This window comes from Phaenicophaeus curvirostris, chromosome 4 (genome assembly GCF_032191515.1).
Source record: "Phaenicophaeus curvirostris isolate KB17595 chromosome 4, BPBGC_Pcur_1.0, whole genome shotgun sequence".
Lineage (NCBI taxonomy): Eukaryota > Metazoa > Chordata > Aves > Cuculiformes > Cuculidae > Phaenicophaeus > Phaenicophaeus curvirostris.
The window spans coordinates 78,769,362-78,786,420 of NC_091395.1; the positions used below are offsets into that span (position 1 = coordinate 78,769,362).

The 17,059-nt window shown below is 66.3% G+C and overlaps 1 protein-coding gene across 1 annotated transcript; it reads right to left on the reverse strand.

Annotated features, from left to right (window-relative positions):
• Nucleotides 1–10,645: 10,645 nt before the first annotated feature.
• On the reverse strand, nucleotides 10,646–16,626 carry PCGF1 (polycomb group ring finger 1). The gene is made up of 9 exons (XM_069854951.1): nucleotides 16,493–16,626; nucleotides 15,046–15,151; nucleotides 14,151–14,303; nucleotides 12,984–13,055; nucleotides 12,776–12,884; nucleotides 11,902–11,935; nucleotides 11,743–11,829; nucleotides 11,178–11,258; nucleotides 10,646–10,806 (listed from the first exon to the last, which is right to left on the reverse strand). The coding sequence occupies exons 1-9, from the start codon at nucleotides 16,586–16,588 to the stop codon at nucleotides 10,759–10,761; spliced, it is 786 nt and encodes a 261-aa protein (XP_069711052.1). The 5' UTR covers nucleotides 16,589–16,626; the 3' UTR covers nucleotides 10,646–10,758.
• Between the last annotated feature and the right edge of the window lie 433 nt (nucleotides 16,627–17,059).

Sequence of the window (17,059 nt, forward strand, 5' to 3'; positions counted from 1 at the left end):
CCCCCGGCTCCTCTCCGATGGGTTCCCGGTGCCCCCCTCCTCGCCCCCTCTCCGCTCCTTTCCCGGTCCCCCCTACACCCGGTTCTGCTCCTTTCCCGGTGGCCCCACCCCGCTCTCCGGTCGGTTCCCGGTGCCCCCCCCCTCCCCGGCTCCGTTCCCGGTGCTCCCGGTGTCCCGCTCGGTGCGGCCGGGGCAGCGCCGCCCGCTCCCCCCCCGCCGCCGCCTCCTTAAGGGCCCCGGGGCGGCAGAACCGGGCGGGGGGGGGGGGAGGAGCCACGGGGGGGCCGGGGGGGCCCCGGCAGCGAACGGGAGACAGCGCCGCGCCCCACCCCCCCACCCCCCCGGCCCCCCCGGGGCTTTAATCCCCCCCCCCCCATCCCCATCAGTGTTTTTACCACCCCGCTCACCATCCCCCGTGGGGCTTTTATCCCTTTCCATCCTCATCACAGTTTTTAACCCCCCCGTTTCTATCCCCAGCGGGGTTTTAACCCCCCCCTTTCCATCCCTATAGGAGTTTTTACCCCCCCCTTCCATCCTCATTGGGATTTTTAACCCCTTCCATCCCCACCGGGCCATTTACTACCCCCATTTCCATCCCTATAGGAGAATTTAGCCCCCCCTTTTCATCCTCATCACAGTTTTTACCCCCCCCTTCCATCCTCATCACAGTTTTTACCCCCCACTTTCCATCCTCATTGGGATTTTTAACCCCTTCCATCCCCACCGGGCAATTTACTACCCCCCTTTCCATCCCTATAGGAGCTTTTAGCCCCCCCTTTCCATCCGTATTGGAGTTTTTACCCCCCCTTTCCATCCCTATAGGAGTTTTTACTCCCCCCTTTCCATCCTCATTGGGATTTTTAACCCCTTCCACCCCCACTGCACAATTTACTACCCCCATTTCCACCCCATAGGAGTTTTTACCCCCCCTTTTCATCCCTACTGGGGTTTTTACCCCCCCCTTTCCACCCCCATGGGAGTTTTTACCCCCCCTTTCCATCCTCATTGGGATTTTTAACCCCTTCCATCCCCATCGAGCATTTTACTGCTCCCCATTTCACCTCCATCAGTGTTTTTAACCCCCCCTTTCCATCCCCATTAGACTTTTTACTCCCTGCCCTTCCTTCCCACTAGCTTTCACCCCCCCCTCCTTCCATCCCATTGCCTTTTTCCCCTCTCCCTTCCATCCCCATCAGGCTTCACCCCCCCAATCCCATCCTGTCCCCTCCCTTTTCCCCATCCCAACCAACTCACAACCTCCCCTCTCTCCCATAAAAGCGCGGGGGCCGCGCGCCTGGCGCTGATTAAAGCCGCTTTCGGGTGGGTTTTGGGTTTCAGAGCACGGCCCGGTCATAAATTTCCTCCCCCCTTATTTTTTGCCCTCCCAGTACAAATAATTCTGGGATTCCCAGCGCTCATAAAAACCCTGGGAACACACGCAGGTGACCTCTGTTGGGATCGGGGTTGGGGGATGCCGAATCGCCCCGTCGGGGCGATTCGGCATCCCCCAACCCCGATCCCAACCAGTATCCGTGTGGATTTGGTACTGGGATGCTCTGGGCCCGCAGCGGAGGTCACAGGGGTCACAGCATCGCTCCATGTGGGAATTGGGGGCAGCAGGTGCAGGGAGCTGGGGCGCTGCCGGCAGGGGTGTTGGGAAGGGGCTTCCAATCTCGCTGAGCCAAGCAGAACGCGATCCCCGGCCGGCTGGAAATTGGAGAAACCCAACCTTGATGGCTGCCGGCAGCCGGAGCCCATCCCTACGGGTGGTGGTGGTGGTGGGATTTGGGATCAAACCCGCTCGGGATATGTCAGCTGCATGTCTGGAGGGATGATGCTGTTCGCCAGGGAATGGTGCCCATCATGCCCCATATCTCCATGTCCCCTTCTCCCCCATCCCCTTCTCCCCCATCCCCTTCTCCCCCATCCCCTTCTCCCCCATCTCCTCATCTTTCTGCTTCACCTCCCCCTCTCTTTCTGCCCCATCTCCCCATTTCCCTCTGCCTCATCTCCCCATCATCACCCCCTGCCCCATCTCCCCATCACCCCCTTGTCCCATCTCCCCTACCCTATCACTCCTCCCCACATCCCCTGCCCCACATCCCCGTCTCCCTGCCCCATCCCACCTCCCCATTTCCCTACCTCCCCACCTCCCCATCACCACCCCCTTCTCCCACATCCCCCTCTCCCGTGGGGTGAATCCCAGCACCCCGGGGATGCTCCGCAGCCTGCGCCCCCTCTCCCCATGCCCCCCGCCCCAGTGGGGCCGTGCAGGAACCCTTGGGGCGCCCACGCAGGGCGGCTGCTTGGACCGTGTCGTGCACCCCGCATGGCCCTGCCAGCCCCCTCCTCATGCCCCACAACGCGGGGCTGGGGTCCCAGGGCTGTGGAGTCACCAGGCGGGGCCCTCGGCACCCCAATGCCCCCCGTCCCACCGGGGCTGCCGAACAGAGACCTTCCAGCAGCTGTCCGTGTGCATGTCCACGCGTGCATGGGGTGTGCGTACACACGTGCTCGAGGGTGTGCACAAGGGTTTGCACGCACATGTGAGGGTGTGTGTGCTCATGTGAGGGTGTTTGTGCGCACGTAGGGCTCTGCTCGGCTCGGTGTGCGCCCACGCGTGTGTGCACACGTGTGAGTGTGTGTGCACGGGTGCAGCTGTGGCTGCGTGTGTCTGGGTGTGTGTGCACCAGGGTGCGTGTGCATGGGGTGTGGAGAGGAGCGTGTGCCTGCTCCGTGCCGGTGCCTGTCCCGTCCCATCCTGGGGCACCCGTGGCTCCGACTCTGGCAGCTCCCAGTGCCCTGGCTCATGGGCATCTGCGTCGAGGCACCCTGGGCCACCCAGTCCTGGGAGCAGACTGGCCATACTGGGGTGCCCTGGGCCATACTGGGGTGCCCTGTGTGCTGTGGGGATGCTCTGAGCCATACTGGGGTGCCCTGGGCCATTCTGGGGTGCCCATGGGGTTGCCCTGTGCCATATTGGGGTGCCCTGTGCCATATTGGGGTGCCCCATGGGGTTGCCCTGGGCCATACTGGGGTGCCCTGTGTGCCGTGGGGATGCCCTGGGCCATACTGGGGTGCCCTGAGCCATACTGGGGTGCCTCATGGGGTTGCCCTGGGCCATACTGGGGTGCCCTGGGCCATATTGGGGTACCCTGTATGCTGCACGGGTGCCCTGGGCCATACTGAGGTGCCCCATGGGGTTGCCCTGTGCCATACTGGGGTGCCCCATGGGGTTGCCTTGTGCTATACTGGGGTGCCCTGTGTGCCGTGGGGATGCTCTGGGCCATACTGGGGTTGCCCTGGGCCATACTGGGGTGCCTCATAGGGTTGCCCTGGGCCATACTGGGGTGCCCTGTGTGCCATGGGGATGCCCTGGGCCATACTGGGGTGCCCTGGTCCATACCGGGGTGCCCCGTGGGGTTGCCCTGGGCCATACTGGGGTGCCCTGTGCCGCACCGGTGATGCCGGGTGCCGGGGTCCCGTGCCGTGGAGCAGCAGGCACTGCTCACCCCGCAATCACGCCTGCGCCCCGCGCTACCCCTGATCCATTATTTATCGGATCCATTCCAATAACGCGTCTCCGCGCCGCAGTGCCTGGCGGTAACTCGATTAGGGGCGCCCGGGGCCCCGCGTCGCAGCCGGAGCTGCCGTGTCGCTCGCACATGGAAATTGCTTGCAAATGAATTTTCCTTTAATAAGGGGAAGAGCGCGGTGTTGAAATTAAAACCGTGGGGCGCGGCGACACGCGGGGAGCGGGGGGACCCCGCCAATTATTGGCAATAAAGCCTGACCCCGCGCGCGGCGGCTGACGGGACGAGGCGGGGGGCGTCTGCGCCAGGAGCGGGGGCGCCCGGGGATCCCCCGGGAGTGCTGGAAAACGAGCAATTAATTAACACGCACCGAGCGTGCCAGCGAGAGGGTGGGGGATGAGAGGGGAAGTGGCGAGGATGGGAGGCAGGTGTGTGCACACGTGTGTGTGTGGTGCGTGTCTTTGTGCACAAGCATCGCTCCAGCGGGCGCCCTGTGCCATGTGCATGTAGGGATTGGGGTCTGCAGGTGTGTGCAGGTGTGTGCAGGTGGGTTACTCCGCATGCACGGAGGGGCTCACGCTGCTGCACGCGTGTGCAGGGCTGCGTTCCCGTGGAATCACGCGTGCCAGACCCCGCGCTCCGGCTGGGACGAGGCGTCACGGAGGGGCTGCCGTGGGAATCCGCGCTCTGGTGGTGCCGCTGGCTCCATCTGCCGCCCCCGGCCCCCTCCTCGCGGCGGGGACCCCAGATGGGCCCGAGCCAAACTCCAGCCAAATGGCTCAAAGAGGTGGGGGGGCTGCATTTCAAAGCCTCCGCAGCAAATGCCGCTGCGCCCCGCTGGGCCCTCGCCTGCCCGCGCCCCCTGACCCTGGCACGCAGTGACCCCCCCCAAGAGAGATGGGGGGGTTCAGCCTGGAGAAGAGGAGGCTGAGGGGAGACCTCATTGCTCTCTGCAACTCCCTGAGAGGAGGTTGTGGAGAGGAGGGAGCTGGGCTCTTCTCCCAAGGGACAGGGGACAGGACGAGAGGGAATGGCCTCAAGCTCCACCAGGGGAGGGTCAGGATGGACAGCAGGAGAAAATATTTCCTGGAAAGGGTGATTGGTCCCTGTCCGAGGCTGCCCAGGGAGGGGGTTGAGTCCCCTTCCCTGGAGGGGTTTAAGGGCCGGGTGGACGAGGTGCTGAGGGACATGGGTTAGTGATTGATGGGAATGGTTGGACTCGATGATCCATCTGGTGGGTCCTCTCCAACCTGGTGATTCTATGATTCTATAACCACTGGCAGTCGGGGGGGACCAGGGGGGCTGTGACCGAGCCACGCACTGGGGTTGTGGCACACGGGACGGTGCTGGACGTGGTGGTGCAGCCGCACGGGACCGTGGCCTTGCAGCCGGTGCGGCGCTGCGTCCGCTGTGGCAACGTGGTGATGCAGCCGGCGCGGTGATGCCGCTGCTGCAGCGATGCAGCCAACGTGGTGATGCAGCCGGTGCCGTGAGGTGGCTGGCGTGGCAATGCAGCTGGTGCAGCTGTTGCGGCGACGCAGCCGTCCCAGGGCTGCGGCCGGTGCGGCCACGCGGATTCGCGCGGCCATGCGGATTCAATTAGGGGCGAGCGCGGGGGCTGCGGGTGGGACGCGGCTCGTCTGGGCGCTGACAGCCGGGCCCAGATGAACGAGCGCCAGATTAAAGCCGCGCTGACAGGAGCACCTGGGAGGGGGGCAAGGGGGGACGTGGCCCTCCCAGTGCCCCCCCAGTGCACCACTGCCCTCCCCGTGCCCTTCCCAGTGCCTTCCCAGTGCCCCACAGCCCTCCCAGCGTCTTCCCAGTGCCCCACAGCCTTCCCAGTGCCCTCCCAGTACTCCACAGCTCTTCCAGAGCCCCCCAGTACCTTCCCCATGCCCCACAGCCCTCCTAGTAACCCCCACAGCCCTCCCAGTGCCTTCCCAGTGCCCCCCAGTCCTCCCAGTGCCTGCAGCCACCGTGCTGCCGCGTTGAGCTGTGGGTCTGGCTGGGCTGTGGGGACGCAGCGTGTGGGGCTGGGGGCTCCTTGCCAGCTGCAGTGGGGTGGGGGTGCTGGGGGTGCCGGGGGGGGCCCCGTCGGTCACCGCCACGCATGGGTCGCCGTGGGTCGCCGCCACCATTAACCCCGGCGAGGCAGCCGCGCCGCGACGCCCCGGGGTTAATTAAAAATGAGAGCGCAACGAAACGTGGCAGCGGCACCGGGGGGACCGCGGCGGCCAGGGCCACCTCGCCGAGGGCCGGCACAGGGGGAGCGTGGCCGGGGGTCCCGTACGGGTGCGATGGGGGCTGCGTGTGTGTGTGCATACGTGTGCGGCACCATCAGCGCCTGTGCCAACGTGATCCACCCTCCGAGGCACCGACACAGCCGCGTGAGCTGGGGGGACGCTGCTGGGCTGGCAAAGTGACCGCTGGCCGTGTGGGTTGATAGTGACTGACCAGGAGCCAGCAGGGGCCCAGGGGGCCAAGAAGGCCAAGGGCATCTTGGCTTGGATCAGACCCGGCGTGGCCAGCAGGGCCAGGGAGGTTCTTCTCCCTCTGGCCTCGGCCCTGGGGAGACCGCTCCTCGAATCCTGGGGTCAGTTCTGGGCCCTCCCCACAAGAAGGATGTTGAGGCTCTGGAGCGAGTCCAGAGAAGAGCAACGAAGCTGGGGAGGGGGCTGGAGAAGAAGAGGAGCGGCTGAGAGAGCTGGGGGGGTTTATCCTGGAGAAGAGGAGGCTGAGGGGAGACCTCATTGCTCTCTGCAACTCCCTGAGAGGAGGTTGTGGAGAGGAGGGAGCTGGGCTCTTCTCCCAAGGGACAGGGGACAGGACGAGAGGGAATGGCCTCAAGCTCCACCAGGGGAGGGTCAGGATGGACATTAGGAAAAAATATTTCCAGGAAAGGGTGATTGGTCCCTGTCCGAGGCTGCCCAGGGAGGGGGTTGAGTCCCCTTCCCTGGAGGGGTTTAAGGGACGGGTGGACGAGGTGCTGAGGGACATGGGTTAGTGATTGATGGGAATGGTTGGACTCCATGATCTGGTGGGTCTTTTCCACCCTGGTGATTCCATGATCACGCCGTGCCCTGCCGTGCCGCGTGGCAGAGCCAGGCGGGAGGAAGAGGAGCCGTCGCGGAGGAAGCTCCATCCTTCCTCTGTTCCCGGCCCCCGTCTGCCCCGCATCCTCCTGCCTGGCTGCGATGGTCCCCGCGGGACCCCGGGGGCATGGGATAGCGAGGGGACCCCACCACCTCCACTGTGACCTGCGACGGGGGCTGGGGGTCCTGCATGCCACGGAGGCTCCGACACAGCCCCCAGCATTGCCCGGCGTCCCCATTGCCAAGGGGTTGGGGTCACCAGGACGGTGCTCCCCGATGTGGGGAGGGGGGACCCCATCCGGGAACAGGGACCCTGGTGATGGCACGGGGACAGGATGGAGAGCTGGGGCTGATGCCTCAGTCGGTGGTGGCCGTGGTGGACCCTAGAGGTCTGTGGTGGTCCCGTGTGCTCCATGAAGGTCTGTGGTGGTCTGTGGGGGTCCGTGATGGTCTGGACTGGTCCGCTATGGTCTATGGTGGTCCACTATGGTCTGTGGTGGTCCACGGTGGGCTGCAGTGGTCCATGGTGGTCTGTGGTGATTCTTTGGGGTCTACAGTGGCTTGCAGTGGTCCGTGGTGGTCTGGACTGGTCCACTATAGTCTGTGATGCTCCATTGTCATCTACAGTGGCCCACAGCAGCCTGTGGTGTTCTGCGTTGGTCTGTGGGGTCCCTGGTGGTCCGCGTGCTCCGTGGCGGCCCCGCCGTGGTCCCCGCTGACCCCTGGGTGTCGGGGCCGTCCCGTGGCAGTCACGGCCGGGTCAGCGCGGCAGCCCCGCATTCCTGCTCCCGGCGGGCGATCTGGTTACCGGCTGCCGGCCCCACGATTAATCTTCCCGGGTGCCCTTTGGAATTCGTCGCTGCCGGCTCCGCGGGGCGAGGGGTCCGGCCGGGAGCGAGAGCGGGGCGGCAGCGCCGGGGAGGGGGAACAGCACCCAGAGCCATGGCACCGAGCCGGAGATGGGAATGGGATGGAGATGGGGATGGGGAAGGGGATGGGATTGAGATTGGGATGGGGATGGGAGTGCGAAAGGGATGGGAAAGGAATGGGGATGAGATGGGAACGAGATGGGGATGGGATAATAGGGAATGGGAATGGGATGAGACGGGGATGGGAAGGGGATGGGGATGAGATGGGAATGAGATAGGGATGGGATAATAGGGAATGGGATGAGACTGGATGGGAAGGGGATGGAGATGGGATAGGGAATGGGGATGGGATGGGAATGGGATGAGACTGGGATGGGATGGGGATGCAGTGGGGACAGGGATGGGAAGGGGATGAGGATGGTGGGAATGGGGAAAGGGATGGGAAGGGGCTAGGATGGGGCTGGGAAGGGAGTGAGGATGCACGGGGACAGGGATGGGATGAGGAGGGTGGGAATGGGGACGGAACGAGGATGGAGCCGCAGGGTCTCTGCCCCTCGGCGCCCGCAGCCCAGGGACGCGGCATGGTGCCCGCTGGGCGTCTGCCAGGGGCCCCGCTCCGGCCTTCCGAGCCGGATGGCGAGGACGTGGGAACGAGCCCTGGCAGCGCCGCGGCCGGATGGGGAACCGGGGCGGCAGGGTCCTGGCACGCCCAGATGCTGGGGACGGCATCGACGCCGGCGGCACAGGTGGGACCCCCACCCTGGGCTGAGCTGGGGGTCTCGGGGCACCATCCCAGCACTGTATCCCGCTGGAAACCAAGGGCTGGGAGCGGGAATGCTGGGTGCCAGCACTGCCGGGTGCCAAACGCGCCTCTGCCCACGGCGCAGCGGGCACGGAGCGTCCGGTGGCGCTGGAAGCGAGGGTTTCCTGCGAGGAAGGTGGGAAAGGAGAGACAATAAAACCCAGGAAATGCTCGGAATAGCGAAGGGGAGCACGGTGCTGCGGTTGTGCGGAAGCCACGGGGTGCTGGGGCATCTCCATCACCATGGGCGTTCCCAAACTTGCCACGATTCACCCCAAAAGCCAGGTGACCCTGGGTCTCACCGGTGGTGCCAGTGCCCTCCAAGTGATCCCAGTGCTGTCCCAGTGCTGCCCAAGTGGTCCCAGTGCTGTGCAAGTGATCCCAGTGCTATCCACGCCATCCTGGTGACATCCCGCTGCCATCCCAGTGCCGTCGCCGCCATCCCAGCGCGGCCACGGGGCGCTCGGTCTCAGCACGGGGCCCATCAGTGCCGCGCGGCGTCATTCGGAGCCGCTGGGGCGGTGACAGGAATTAAATTGTGTTTAGATTTTCTCATTAGCCCCTCTGGCGCGGGTGATTTCCTTGCACCGCGGCGGCTCACCAGATGGGCCTCGGTGCCGCGCGGGGCGGCCGCGTGGCCGGTGGTGCCGCCGGCGGCTCGGTGGGTGCCGGCACACGTGGCCCCATCCATCGCGCGCCCGCGGCGAGGGGCTGGCAGGTCCCGCTGTGCCGCAGGCTGGCAGCGCGAGGCCCCGCGGAGCCGCCGGCAGCTGCTCCGGCATCACCGCGACGCCAGGGCCGGGGGATGCGGCGATGCCAAGCGATGGGGACCCGGCTCGGGGTGTCACTGCGATGGCCCCGCAATGGGGTGTGAAGGCGGCGGCAGCGGCTCGTTTGTCTCTGTCAGCAGCCGGTGCCACCGCGGGGACGCTGGGGTGCTCAGTGGGGCTGGGGTCCCTTGCCGGGGGGACCTTCGAGGGGTCCCCCCATCCTCCTGGCAGCCCCACGTGGAGTTCAGCTGCCCCGGGACCCCCAGCCCCTTCCCCTCCCAGCACGCTCTGGTTTTGGGGTGACACCACCCCCGTGCTGCGCCTGAGACCCATCCAGGACCCCCCGGGACCCCTGTGTCCCCCAGGTTGGGGTGGGGGGACGCAGGGCACAGGCAGGAGGAACTGGGGGCTCCCTGCACCCCAAATGTATCTTGCAGCCCTGAGAGAGCATCCTGCACCCCAAGAGAGCATGTGGTACCCCTGAAAATGTCCTGCACCCCCAAGACAGCATCTTGCACCCCAAAAGCATCCTGCACCGTAAGAGAGCATCCTGCACCCCTGAGAAAGCATCTAGCACCCCAAAAGAGCTTCCTGCACCCCAAAAGCTTCCTGCACCCCTGAGAGAGCATCTAGCACCCCAAAAGCTTCCTGCAGCCACCCCCCCTCCCCTTCCCCGCAGTTGGTTTCAATCAGGGCTCCTCGCTGATAATAAGCGGGGGGTGCAGGGGGGTCCCTCTCCGCCGTCTGGAACCGCGTCCAGAGCCGCTGCTGAAAGATGTGGGGGTGGCCCCCGCCCCGCTGCCCCGGCTGAACCCCCGTCCATCCGTCCAGCTGTCTGTCTGTCTGTCCAGCCTCCCACTCGCCTGCTCCCATGGCAGCGCTGGCTGCGACCCCCTCCCTGCACCCTTCATTCTGCATGCTGCACCCCTCAATCCCCTCCCTGCACCCCTCAATCCTCATCCTGCACCCCTCAATCCCCTCCTTGCACCCCTCAATCCTCATCCTGCACCGCTCAATCCCCTCCTTGCACCCCTCAATCCTCACCCTGCACCCCTCAATCCCCCCCAATCCCCACCCTACACCCCTCAATCCGCTCTCTGCACCCCTCAATCTCCTCCCCACGCCCCCCAATCCCCACCCCACACCCCTCATTCCCCAACCCACATCCCTCAAGCCCCTCCCTGTACCCCTCATTCCCCTCCCTGTGCCCCCCAGTCCCCTCCTTGCACCCCTCAATCCCCTCCTTGCGCCCCCCCAATCCCCTCCCTGTGCCCCCCACCCCATGAGGTGAGGGATGGGTGACAGCTGGGGTGGCAGCGCGGCCGTAACCGGATCCCCCCACGCCGCGGAGCTGGGGTGAGGGAGGGGACAGGGCAGGGGGACCTGAGCCCCCCTTCCTCCCCGCATACCCTCAAAGTGTGCCCCCCATCCCAGCCCCTCAAACCCCTGCACCCCACATCCCTCCCACACCCCCTGTGCCCCCCCATCCCAGCCCCTCACCCCCTGCACCCCCCGTGCCCCCCAGCACAGCCCCCCTGCTGGAGCTGCTGGCCTTGGGATCTCTCAGCGGACGCGGGGCGATTTTCCACTGTTTTATTCAAAAAATAAACTCGTGGGGGTGTTAAATTATGGGGTGCGGGGGGGGGCGGGGTGGGCAGGGCTGCGCTCGGGGGGCAGCGCCCACCCCAGCCCCTACCTCCTCTTGTCCTTGATGCTGTAGTGCAGCAGCAGCGGGGCCGGCTGGGGGACAGCACGTCAGGGCACAGACCCTCGAGACCCCCAGCCCAGGGCACAGACCCCACTCAGGGCAGAGACCCCCCGCAGGGCAGGGCACAGACCCCAAACCCCTCCCCAGAGACCCCAGCCCAGAACAGAGCCCCCCCACCCCATTGCAGAGACCCCCCAATCCCCCCAGGGCAGAGACCCCCAATCCCCCCACCCCACTGCAGAGACCCTCAATCCCTCCATGACTGAGACCCTCAAAGCCCCCCAGGGCAGGGCCCCCCAAATTCCCTACCCCGCTGCAGAGACCCCCAACTCCCCCACCCCGCTGCAGCGACCCCCAGTCCCCCCAGGGCAGGGCCCCCCAAGCCCCCCGCCGTGGGTCCCACCTTTCCAAACCAGCGCGAGAGCCAGAGCTGCTTCATCGTCATCCGGTCGGGGAGGGTCTCGTTGTTGAACAAGATCTGCACCTACGGGCAGGGGCTGCGTCGGGGGGCCGGGACCCCCACCCCATCCCCAGGACCCCCCAACCCAGTCCCAGCAACCCCCTCATCCCATCCCCAGGAGCCCCACATCTTGGGTCCACGGCCCCCATCCCCAGGACCCCTCTTAACAACGAGGACCCCCCCATCCACAGTCTGTGACCTCCACCTGACTCCAGGAACCCCACATGGGGTTTTTGACCCCCCACCCCATCCCCAGGACCCCCCAGCCCCCAGAAACCCCTCTCCACAGTGTCCATGTCCCCCCAAACAGGGTCTGTGACCTCCAGGAACCCCACACAGGGGTCTGTGATCCCAAACTGGTTCCCAGGACCCCCTAACCCAGGGTCTGTGACTGCCCCCATCCCCAGGACCCCCACAAACCCCACCCCATCCCCCGGGATGAGCCCTCCACAGGGTCCATGACCCCCCCCCCGATCCCCAGGACCCCCCCGCTGCCCCCCAGGCTCACGTGCTGCAGCGGGAGCCCCAGGCGGTGGCACAGGACCCTCCGCAGGTGCCGGATCTGTGCGCGCACCGAGCACCTCACGTACTTGTGCTGCGGGGGGAGAGCGGGTCAGGGGCTGCGGGGTCCCCCCCACGCCACCCCCCGCGGCTCAGCCCCACTCACCTGCAGCACCGCCTTGCTCTTATCCTTGCTGGAGCTGTGCCGGGGAGGGAATCATGCGGTTATGGAATTAGGGAGGCTGGAAAAGCCCCCCCCAAGTTCATCCAGCCCAACCCACCCGTGGCACCAAACCCTGTCCCCAAGCGCCACAGCCACGTGGGGTTTGATCCCCACCAGGGCTCCCGCGCCGCCCCACAGCCTCTGCCAGGGCTTCACTGCTCTTTCCATGAAGGAATTGTTCGCAATCTCCAGTCTAACCCTCCCCTGGCACAACTGGAGGTGTTTCCTCCCATCCCTTGTTCCTTGGGAGCAGAGCTGAACCCCTGCCTGGCTCCAACCTCCTCTCCGGGAGCTGCGCAGAGCCAGGAGGTCTCCCCTCCTCTTCTCCAGGCTCAACAGCCCCAGGTCCTACAGCCCCTGTTCTCTAGACCCTTCCCAGCTTCGTTCCCTTCTCCGGATGCGCTCCAGCCCCTCCAGGGCTTTCTTGGAGCGAGGGGCCCAGAACTGACCCCAGGATTTGAAAGGTGGGGGAACGATCCCATCCCTGCTCCTGCTGGCCACCCCATGGCTGATCTGAGCCAGGATGCTGGTGGCCACCCATGCCCCCTGCCCCATCCCGGGGTGTGGAGACGCAGGGTCCCCAGTTTGGGTGCCCCCCACCCTCCGAGCGCTGGGAGCTGAGCCGGAGCCATCGCTCCCACCTCAGCCTCCAGCGGGCTTTGCCGTCGGAGCTGGAAAGGAGCTGCTACCAGTGCTGGGCAGGGAAAAGGGGCAGCCGGAGCCCCCTGGCTGCCTCCCCAGCACGGCGAGGGGCAGCGGCTCCACCAGCACCCGTGGTGATCCCCCTGACACCCCGCAGCGACCCCCTGGCGCTCACCTCTGCTTCTCCAGGCAGAGCGAGACGTGCTCATCGTAGCGGAAGTAGTGGGCGCGGGAGTGGTCGAAGGTGCTGTAGGGGAGCCCCATGGGGTCCCCCCCGACCGGGTCTGGGGAGAGGTGGGGAGGGGGCTGCAGTCAGACGGACACCAGCACCGTGGCACGGCTGGACCCCACAGACCCCCCACCGGCAGCACCCCCGTGCCCACCCTCGCCGCTGGGCTGTGTCACCCGGTCCAGGCCGCGGGACTGGTAGAATTCTCGGATCCTCTTCTCTTCACCTGCGGGAGAGAGGGGGGTGCTGCTCAGGGACCCCCCTCACCCCAACCCGCTACCTGCTCGAATCCCACCCTGCAGCTCTCAGAGACGGGGTCCCCAGGCTGCCACCCCCCCACTCTGGTCTTGTTTCATAGAATCACCAGGTTGGAAAGGACCCCCAGGATCATGGAGTCCAACCATTCCCATCAATCGCTAACCCATGTCCCTCAGCACCTCGTCCACCCGGCCCTTAAACCCCTCCAGGGAAGGGGACTCAACCCCCTCCCTGGGCAGCCTCGGACAGGGACCAATCACCCTTGCTGGGAAATATTTTCTCCTGCTGTCCAGCCTGACCCTCCCCTGGTGGAGCTTGAGGCCATTCCCTCTCGTCCTGTCCCCTGTCCCTTGGGAGAAGAGCCCAGCTCCCTCCTCTCCACAACCTCCTCTCAGGGAGTTGCAGAGAGCAATGAGGTCTCCCCTCAGCCTCCTCTTCTCCAGGATAAACCCCCCCAGCTCTCTCAGACGCTCCTCTTCTTCTCCAGCCCCCTCACCAGCTTCGTTGCTCTTCTCTGGACTCGCTCCAGAGCCTCAACATCCTTCTTGTGGGGAGGGGCCCAGAACTGACCCCAGGATTCGAGGAGCGCTCTCCCCAGGGCCGAGGCCAGAGGGAGAAGAACCTCCCTGGCCCTGCTGGCCACGCCGGCTCTGATCCAAGCCAAGATGCCCTTGGCCTTCTTGGCCCCCTGGGCCCCTGCTGGCTCCTGTTCAACCAACACCCCCAGGCAGCTTTCCAGACAGACTTCTCCTAGTCTGTAGCACTTGAGGGGAGCCCAGACGTGCTGGCACAGTCAGAATCTCCCGTGCACCTAAACCTCCTGATCTACCAGCTGCCAGCGCTGAGCCCGCCCTGGGCTTCTCACCATTCCCCCTGGCAGGGTTCAATAGCTCCCGGCACCCTCCGTGCACCGAGGCCGCTTCTCCTCACCCCGCAATGGATTCCAGTTCCCCATCCCCACCCGGCAGACCCTGGCCCCCACGCCAGCCGTGCAGCCGCCCCCCAAGCGTGTCCGGTTCCCTTCCGGTGCCACCGGATCTCGCCGCGGTGCACGGCCACTCACTCTCCTGCAGCCCCGGCACCAGCTTGTAGACGATGTCCTGCATGACACGGTCCAGCTTGAGGTTGAGCAGCGGCTGCGTCTCGTGGATCTTGGTGTTGCACATGGGGCAGTACTTGCTGGTCTGCAGGTACTTCACGATGCAGCTCTTGCAGACTGGGGGCACAACGAGGGGCTTGGGGGCCGCTCGGACCCACACACCCCAAACCGTGGGGTGCAGGCTCCCCCTCAGCTCCCCGAGGGCTGTGGGGACGTGAGGCGCTGCCAGCACCACAGGACCAGACCCTTCCAGTAGAGAAAAGGTCGCAGGGACGCTGGGGAGGGGCTCTTTGCCAGGGAGCGCAGGGAGAGAACAAGGGGAACGGTTTGGAGCTGAGAGAAGGGAGATTGAGATGAGATCTTAGGGAGAAATGTCGATACTGTGATTCTAATTAAGGACCTGTCACCTCCTACAGGCTGTGGGTTTTGCTGTTCGGTGAACTGATGCTACTTACAAATACCAAATTTAACCACGAAATATGGAAAACTGGAGCTAGGAAGCGCATTGTGTATTAGGGAGACCTTGGAGCAGCTTCCAGTAGGGAAAGGGGCTCCAGGAAAGCTGGGGAGGGGCTCTGGATCAGGGAGGGCAGGGACAGCTCGAGGGAAACGGGTTTGAGCTGCAAGAGGGGAGTTGGAGGTGAGATCTTAGGCAGAAATGTTCTCCTGGGAGGATGAGAAGGCCCTGGAACAGGTTGCCCAGAGCAGGGGTGGCTGCCCCATCCCTGGAGGGGTTCCAGGCCAGGTTGGATGGGGCTTGGAGCCCCTGATCCAGCAGGAGGTGTCCCTGCCCATGGAACTGGATGGGCTGTGAGGTCCCTTCCCACCCAACCCACCCCTAACCAGGTGTGGCACTCACAGGTGTGCAGGCACTCGGTGATGGTGGTGGCGTCGATGAAGTACCCGGCGCAGAGGCAGCACACGATGTGCTCGTTCAGCTCCTTCATCTTCACCTTCACCTCCTCCTGCCGGGACGCAGCACTGTCACCCGCACCCGCCACAGAACCGGCACCGCCACCCAGGCCCACGGCACACAGAGACCTGGCTTGCCCCATGGCCTGGCTGCCCCAAAGCCTCACTGCCCCATAACCTGGCTGCCCCATAGCCTCGCCGCCCCACGGCCTCACCCCTGGCCTCACTGCCCCATAGCCCGCCCCCAGCCTCACAGCCTCGCCCCACAGCATCGCTGCCCCATAGCCTCACTCCTGGCCTCACCTCACGGCCCCAGCTCACCCCACAGCCTTGCCCCACAGCACCAGCTGCCCCACAGCCCTAGCTCACCCCACGTCCTCACTGCCCCATAGTCTCGCCCCATGGTCTCGTTGCCCCACAGCCTCGTTACCCCATAGCCTCACCCCATGCCCTCACTGCCCCACAGCCTCACCTCTGGCCTCACCCATGACCTCGCTGCCCCACAGCCTCGCCCCTGGCCTTGACACCCCATAGCCTCGCTGCCCCATGGCCTTGCCGCCCCACAGCCTCACCGCCCCACAGTCTTGCCCGATGGCCTTGCTGCCCCACGGCCTCGCCCCTGGCCTCGCCCCACAGCCTCGCTGCCCCACGGCCTCACCACCCCATAGCCTCGCTGCCCCACGGCCTTGCTGCCCCATAGCCTCACTGCCCCATAGCTTCGCCCCACGGCCTCGCTGCCCCATAGCCTCGCTGCCCCATAGCTTCGCCCCACGGCCTCGCTGCCCCATAGCCTTGCCGCTCCACAGCCTTGCTGCCCCATGGCCTCGCTGCCCCATGGCCTCGCCGCCCCACGGCCTCGCCCGATGGCCTTGCTGCCCCACGGCCTTGCTGCCCCATGGCCTCGCCACCCCATAGCCTCGCTGCCCCACAGTCTCGCCCCACGGCCTCGCTGCCCCACAGCCTCGCTGCCCCACGGCCTCACCCCTCAGCCTCGCTGCCCCATAGCCTCACTGCCCCATAGCCTCGCCGCTCCACAGCCTCGCTGCCCCACGGCCTCACCCCATGGCCTCGCTGCCCCACGGCCTCACCCCATGGCCTCGCTGCCCCACAGCCTCGCTGCTCCATGGCCTAGCTGCCCCACGGCCTCACCGCCCCCGGCCCCGCCCCCGCAGGTGAGCACGTGCCTGGCCCCGCCCCCCGCTCTGGCCCCGCCCCCACAGACCACACCCCGCTCTGGCCCCGCCCACCCGGTCTGACCACGCCCCCACTCAACACGTGACCCCGGCTTGGCCCCGCCCCCGCGCTCCCTCCCGCTCCCCCTGCCCCCCCCCGCGCATGCGCCGGTTCCGGAGCCGCCGCCGCCGCCGCCGCCTCCCCGCGGTGCCGCCGCTCGCCTCGTTGCGCAGCGGGTCCATCTTGTAGACGGCCTGGAGCTGGTTCCGCAGCCGCATGGCGATCGCCATCGGGCCCCCCTGAGGAGGCGACGCCATCTTACAGCCTCCGCGCGCACTTCCGGGTTCGGGGCGGAGCCCCGGCTGCCCACGCGCCGGGGGTGGGGTGGGGGACTACAACTCCCGGCGTGCCCCGCGCGGCGCAGGGTGTGACGGGAGCGGGCGGAGGCCGCGGGGCGCGGCTGCCCCCTGCTGGGCGCGGCGGGGAGCGCAGAGCGGTGTTAGTGCGGGGAAGCGCCGGCAGGGGGCGGCAGAGCAGCGCGGGACCGGGATATGGGAGGGGGGACACCGGGGATGGGGGTCTGGGATGGGGGGGGGCACTGGCAATGGGGGGCTGGGATGGGGGGGCACCGGGGATGGGGGTCTGGAATGGGGGGGGGCACCGGGGATGGGGGTCTGGGATGGGGGGGGGACACCGGGGATGGGGGTCTGGGATGGGGGGGGGCACCGGGAATGGGGGTCTGGGATGGGGGGGGGACACCGGGGATGGGGGTCTGGGATGGGGGGGGG